General features: G+C 47.3%; 1 protein-coding gene across 1 annotated transcript in view; it reads right to left on the minus strand.

The window, feature by feature from the left end:
• LOC138351637 (golgin subfamily A member 6-like protein 2) overlaps nt 1-4,870 on the minus strand; it is a 6,243-nt gene extending 1,373 nt beyond the window's left edge. Inside the window, exon 1 of the mRNA XM_069303640.1 lies at nt 4,861-4,870. Within this exon, the coding sequence (XP_069159741.1) occupies nt 4,861-4,870 (10 nt within the window). The remainder of the gene's footprint in view (nt 1-4,860) is intronic.
• Nucleotides 4,871-7,494: the final 2,624 nt, after the last annotated feature.

The raw sequence follows: 7,494 nt of genomic DNA on the forward strand, positions 1-7,494 counted from the left end.
TGTGTTGCCCAGATGTGTGTTTCACATGTGTTGTCCAGATGTGTGTTTCACATGTGTTGCTCAGATGTGTGTTTCATATGTGTTGTCCAGATGTGTGTTTCATATGTGTTGTCCAGATGTGTGTTTCATATGTGTTGCTCAGATGTATGTTTCATATGTGTTGCCCAGATGTGTGTTTCATATGTGTTGCTCAGATGTATGTTTCATATGTGTTGCTCAGATGTGTTTCATATGTGTTGTCCAGATGTATGTTTCACATGTGTTGCTCAGATGTATGTTTCATATGTGTTGCTCAGTCTCTGGACGCAAAGTTTTACAGAGCATTCACAGCTAAATCTTGTAGTCCACAGCTAAATCTTGTAGTCCACAGCTAAATCTTGTAGTCCACAGCTAAATCTTGTAGTCCACAGCTAGATCTTGTACTCCACAGCTAAATCTTGTAGTCCACAGCTAGATCTTGTACTCCACAGCTAAATCTTGTAGTCCACAGCTAGATCTTGTACTCCACAGCTAAATCTTGTAGTCCACAGCTAGATCTTGTACTCCACAGCTAAATCTTGTAGTCCACAGCTAAATCTTGTAGTCCACAGCTAAATCTTGTAGTCCACAGCTAAATCTTGTAGTCCACAGCTAAATCTTGTAGTCCACAGCTAAATCTTGTAGTCCACAGCTAGATCTTGTACTCCACAGCTAAATCTTGTAGTCCACAGCTAGATCTTGTACTCCACAGCTAAATCTTGTAGTCCACAGCTAAATCTTGTAGTCCACAGCTAAATCTTGTAGTCCACAGCTAAATCTTGTAGTCCACAGCTAAATCTTGTACTCCACAGCTAAATCTTGTAGTCCACAGCTAAATCTTGTAGTCCACAGCTAAATCTTGTACTCCACAGCTAGATCTTGTACTCCACAGCTAAATCTTGTACTCCACAGCTAAATCTTGTAGTCCACAGCTAAATCTTGTAGTCCACAGCTAAATCTTGTACTCCACAGCTAGATCTTGTACTCCACAGCTAAATCTTGTAGTCCACAGCTAAATCTTGTAGTCCACAGCTAAATCTTGTAGTCCACAGCTAAATCTCGCCAGAACCTCGTCGTGTAGTCTAGATAACTGTATAATTAGTATAATTTCAGTATATCTCCCTCTCTCCTGGGAGATATACTGAAATCTGAGCCCGTCTCTCACCTCAGTATAACTCGCTATATCCAGGATAGCCAACGAATATCGCAGTATATAGCATCTAAGATTCAACAGCATCTAACTGCCTCAACAATCTTTGAATATTTCAGTGGTGTCTGCACACACTTGGAGTTGCGGGTGCTCATAGCACAGTCGGTAGAGGGATGAGCCCATGTGTTTGGAACTCTACTTTGAAGCGCCGATCATCCTACTGAAGGAAAGTTACTACCAATGATTTTTGGTTCTTGGGGTTTTTAGTTATATCTAGAAATGTCTGGTGTGTGTGTGTGTGTGTGTGTGTGTGTGTGTGTGTGTGTGTGTGTGTGTGTGTGTGTGTGTGTGTGTGTGTGTGTGTGTGTGTGTGTGTGTGTGTGTGTGTGTGTGTGTGTGTGTGTGTACGTGTGTGTGTACGTGTGTGTACGTGTGTGTGTGTGTGTGTGTGTGTATGTGTGTGTGTGTGTGTGTGTGTTTACTAGTTGTGTTTACTAGTTGTGTTTTTGCGAGGGTTGAGCTTTGCTCTTTCGGCCCGCCTCTCAACTGTCAATCAACTGTTTACTAACTACTTTTTTTTTTCCACACCACACACACACACCCCAGTAAGCAGCCCGTGACAGCTGACTAACTCCCAGGTACCTATTTACTGCTAGGTAACAGGGGCACTTAGGGTGAAAGAAACTTTGCCCACTTGTTTCTGCCTCGTGAGGGAATCGAACCCGCGCCACAGAATTACGAGTCCTGCGCGCTATCCACCAGGCTACGAGGCCCCCCCCTAGAGTGAGTGTGTGTGTGTGTGTGTGTGTGTGTGTGTGTGTGTGTGTGTGTGTGTGTGTGTGTGTGTGTGTGTGTGTGTGTGTGTGTGTGTGTACTCAACTATTTGTGCTTGCGGGGGTTGAGGTCTGGTTCTTTGGTCCCGCCTCTCAACTGTCAGTCAACTGGTGTACAGATTCCTGAGCCTATTGGGCTCTGTCATATCTACACTTGAAACTGTGTATGGAGTCAGCCTCCACCACATCACTGCCTAATGCATTCCATCCGTTAACTACTCTGACACTGAAACAAGTTCCTTCTAACATCCGTGTGGCTCATGTAGGTTTGATGTATACCTGAGTGTATGAATGTAGAGACTTGTGTATTACTGTGTATGCGTATAGAGGCTTAGAGAGGAGGTTATCTTGAGGTTATCTTGAGTTGATTTCGGGGCTTTTTTTTAGTGTCTCCGCGGCCCGGTCCTCGACCAGGCCTCCACCCCCAGAAAGCAGCTCGTGACAGCTGACTAACTCCCAGGTACCTATTTACTGCTAGGTAACAGGGGCATAGGAGTAGTAATTAGAGTTTGTGAACCTCAACTCAAATCTTGAGTTGATTTCGGGGCTTTAGTGTCCCCGCGGCCCGGCCCAGGCCTCCACCCCCAGGAAGCAGCCCGTGACAGCTGACTAACTCCCAGGTACCTATTTACTGCTAGGTAACAGGGTCATAGAAATGGTAATTAGAATGTGTGAACCTGCACCCTCGACCAGGCCTCCACCCCCAGGAAGCAGCCCGTGACAGCTGACTAACTCCCAGGTACCTATTTACTGCTAGGTAACAGGGTCATAGAAATGGTAATTAGAATGTGTGAACCTGCACCCTCGACCAGGCCTCCACCCCCAGGAAGCAGCCCGTGGCAGCTGACTAACTCCCAGGTACCTATTTACTGCTAGGTAACAGGGTCATAGGAGTGGTAATTAGAGGGCCTGAACCTGCACCCTCGACCAGGTCTCCACCCCCAGGAAGCAGCCCGTGGCAGCTGACTAACTCCCAGGTACCTATTTACTGCTAGGTAACAGGGTCATAGGAGTGGTAATTAGAGTTTGTGAACCTCAACTCAAATCTTGAGTTGATTTTGGGGCTTTAGTGTCCCCGCGGCCCGGACCAGGCCTCCACCCCCAGGAAGCAGCCCGTGACAGCTGACTAACTCCCAGGTACCTATTTACTGCTAGGTAACAGGGTCATAGAAATGGTAATTAGAATGTGTGAACCTGCACCCTCGACCAGGCCTCCACCCCCAGGAAGCAGTCCGTGACAGCTGACTAACTCCCAGGTACCTATTTACTGCTAGGTAACATGGCATAGAAATGGTAATTAGAATGTGTGAACCTGCACCCTCGACCAGGCCTCCACCCCCAGGAAGCAGCCCGTGTCAGCTGACTAACTCCCAGGTACCTATTTACTGCTAGGTAACAGGGTCATAGGAGTGGTAATTAGAGGGCCTGAAACTGCACGGGGGACTGTGTGAGGCGGTAATCGGCTTGGCCCCATACGGGACACGCATAGTGCCGCTGTCTGATGATACCTGCCTCTCAACCCTGCCTTCGTAATACACCAATTGTTCTCTCCCGGCTGTGAGGGAGGGGGGGAGGGGGTAGAGGAGGGGGTGAGGGAGGTGGGGGAAACGGAGGGGAGGTGGAGGGAAGAGGAGGAGGAGGAGGAGGGGGGGGGAGAAAGGGAGGACGAAGAGGAGGAAAGAAGAAAGAGAAGGAGGAGGAGGAGGAGGAATAGAAGTGTGGAAAGAGGCAGAGGCACAGAGAGAGAGAGAGAGAGAGAGAGAGAGAGAGAGAGAGAGAGAGAGAGAGAGAGAGAGAGAGAGAGAGAGAGAGAGAGAGAGAGAGAGAGAGAGAGAGACAGAAAGAGAGAGACAGAAAGAGAGAGACAGAGAGAGAGAGACAGAGAGAGAGACAGACAGACAGAGACAGAGAGAGCAAGCAGAGACTGACTCACAAACTCTCATACGAAGGAACATTACCATAGTCTTCTCTCAGCATTACCTAGATCCTCGTTTTCTTTAAGTGCATCTTGCCTAGTCGTCGAAATTCCCAAGAGAACCCTGTGGGCCCCAATTACCTCAGGGCCCTAGCCTCTCTCTCCAAACTATGGCCTATCTCTCCAAACTATGGCCTATCTCTACAGGCTGTGGCCCTTCTTTAAGACTGTGGTCTTTCTTTAAGACTGTGGCCTTTCTTTGGGGGAGTGTGACCTTATTTACTTAGTGGTCTTTCACAAAGAGTGGCCACTCTAGGGATAGACCTTGCTTTAGCGGTCAATATTTCTGGGGGTGTCTATGAAAGCGATTCTTGACACGGTCTCTCTCTTCTGTGGGAGAATGAACTTTTCTTAAGGGGATGATGACCTTGTTCTGTGGGAGTGGTTGAAGAGTGTGGGAAGGGGGTTAGGATAAGGATTTGGGATGGAACGAGAGGAAAGGAATGGTGCCCAACCACTTGTGGACGGTCGGGGATTGAACGCCGACTTGCATGAAGCTCTACCGTCCAGCTCAAGTGGTAGGGAAGCGAGCCTTATCTAAGTCCAGGCTGGAAAAGTTCTCACATGGCTATCTTCTTCTTGAGATGATCTCGGGCCTTTTTTTTTAGTGTCCCCGCGGCCCGGTCCTCGACCAGGCCTCCACCCCCAGGAAGCAGCCCGTGACAGCTGACTAACACCCAGGTACCTATTTTACTTCTAGCTAGGTACCTATTCCTCTAGCTAGGTGGCTAGAGGAATTCTTTTCTCTAACACTTTGTCTCATTCATAATTCCCATCCCGTTAGGAAATTAGGAAATATTTACCCATGACAACACGCATTCCCCTCCTCCCCACCACCTGCACACTCCCCACCCCCTCCCTCTGCCGCCATAAGGTAAACTAACTTCGGGTCATGTTTTAGCTTTCATCGACAAAGTTGTAAACCTCGTGGGATTAAGAGGGGGGTTTTCACCGAGTCTGTATAATACTCCTGTGATCTTAACAGCTTTATCAATAATATTTATCTGGCCACATCGAAAAAGTGACAGAAATTTGCAACGTTACGGAAGCAGGATTTAAAAAAGAAAACAAATGGAGTGGAAGAAAATGGTAAGTTCAAGTTTTCTTTCAGGGTGACTACACTGATCTCAGTTTATTACCAACACCAAGGGCTAACACCACGACCTCTAGCATCACACCGGGAGGCCAAAGTAACAAACCTCTTGAAACTAGTCACAGGTAAACCGCAAGTTATGGGAGAATTTATGGTAAACAACAGGGCGTAGTAGGAAATCTATTCAACATTTGGGTTTACAAGAAGTTGTATATTTCGGTTGTATACTGAGAAAGTTATAAAAGAAAGTGGAATGTCTTGTACTATGACATATTTGAAATACACAACCAGGTGTGTGTGTGTACTCACCTATATGTACTCACCTATATGTGCTTGCAGGATCGAGCATTGACTCTTGGATCCCGCCTTTCTAGCTATCGGTTGTTTACAGCAATGACTCCTGTCCCATTTCCCTATCATACCTAGTTTTAAAAGTATGAATAGTATTTGCTTCCACAACCTGTTCCCTGTGTGTGTGTGTGTGTGTGTGTGTGTGTGTGTGTGTGTGTGTGTGTGTGTGTGTGTGTGTGTGATGTGTGTGTGTGTGTGTGTGTGTGTGTGTGTATTAGTGTATTATACAGTAGAATGTGCTAGGTGTATTGAAGAGTAGGGCGTGCCAGTTGTATCATACAGTAAGGAGTTTCAGAAGTTAGTACGCTATTTATTATTGAAAAAGACAACTGTATAAGTTGTATTATACATGGTGAAAGATTGTATTATACATGGTGAAAGGTTGTATTATACATGGTGAAAGGTTGTATTATACATGGTGAAAGGTTGTATTATACATGGTGAAAGGTTGTATTATACATGGTGAAAGGTTGTATTATACATGGTGAAAGGTTGTATTATACATGGTGAAAGATTGTATTATACATGGTGAAAGGTTGTATTATACATGGTGAAAGGTTGTATTATACATGGTGAAAGGTTGTATTATACATGGTGAAAGGTTGTATTATACATGGTGAAAGGTTGTATTATACATGGTGAAAGGTTGTATTATACATGGTGAAAGATTGTATTATACATGGTGAAAGGTTGTATTATACATGGTGAAAGGTTGTATTATACATGGTGAAAGGTTGTATTATACATGGTGAAAGGTTGTATTATACATGCTGACTGTATTATACATCTCATTCCCAAACGTTGGCGGAGCATAAAAAAAAGCCGAAATAATACTCTTGATAAAATTTTACACAAATAGTAAATAAGCGTTAAGAAACCATGACGCAATCTACAGAGTTGAAAACTTGGTTGACCAAGCAGGCTGTGTTGTGCGTGGCAGTGACGTGTCGTACTGTCTATTACTGCTGGGGCGTGATGGAGGAGCAGCTGCGTCTGCGACACCAGCAGCAGCAGTTCGAGTCCAGTTGGCTAGGCTGGTTAGGCCGCGTCCCCGTCTTGAAGATGCTAGTTCCCCGCGCCCCTACGACCTCCTCCTCGACCGTGTTGTGGAGCGTGGTCAAGGTCGTCCTTCAGATGAGCGTCTGCAAGGTCCTCCTCGAAGCCTTGAACTTGATCTTCTTCCTCGACAGGAAAAAGATTGGATCGTCGAGCTCTTGGATGTCAATATTACCGAGCTGGTTTAGCGTAGTCTCCCCTGAAGCGACGTCTAAACGGGTCCCTCCTAAAGCGACGTCGACACGGGCCCCTCCTAAAGCGACGTCGACACGGGTCCCTCCTGAGGCATTGTCGTCGCAGACCCCTCCTGAGGCGACGACGACACGTCGTGCCCCAAGTGAAGGACGGGTACCTGGTGTGAATCGCGCGTTCTTCAACCCGACGACAGACTCGTCGTCGGACCCACTTTGGGCTCCACTGGGGCTAAGCTGGTGCAATAGGTTATACCCTGGTACCCAAGGGGCCCAAGGGGCAAAAGGGAGAAAACGACCGCAAAGAAAGAACCCCAAAGCCCCTTCGGGAGAGACATCACGGAAGGGAGATACAGACCCGTCGGGGGAAACATCAGCTTCCGAGGAGACATCACATTCCGGGGAGACATCACATTCCGGGGAGACATCATCTTCCGGGGAGACATCACATTCCGGGGAGACATCACATTCCGGGGAGACATCTTCCGGGGAGACATCTTCCGGGGAGACATCACCTTCCGGGGAGACATCACCTTCCGGGGAGACATCACCTTCCGGGAAGACATCCCCGGCTGAAAAACTTGTCAAGTTCCGGCCCCGACCGGAAGGAGCACAGAGCTGGAACATGAGTTCCCGTCCGGGGCCATCAGTAGTGTGGAGCTCAGCGCCATGGCCCAATCAGCCCACCTCTGAGGGAAGTCAGAAAACTTCGTCAAGTAGCACAACGAATTCATCCTCCATTCTGATCCCCTGTGGACCCAGAGCCTTGCCCACACAGGTGCCGATGTCGCTACACTGGGACGTATGTCAGGTGTGTAGTAGCGACG

This window comes from Procambarus clarkii, chromosome 50, assembly GCF_040958095.1.
Source record: "Procambarus clarkii isolate CNS0578487 chromosome 50, FALCON_Pclarkii_2.0, whole genome shotgun sequence".
In the NCBI taxonomy this organism is placed as follows: Eukaryota; Metazoa; Arthropoda; class Malacostraca; order Decapoda; family Cambaridae; genus Procambarus; species Procambarus clarkii.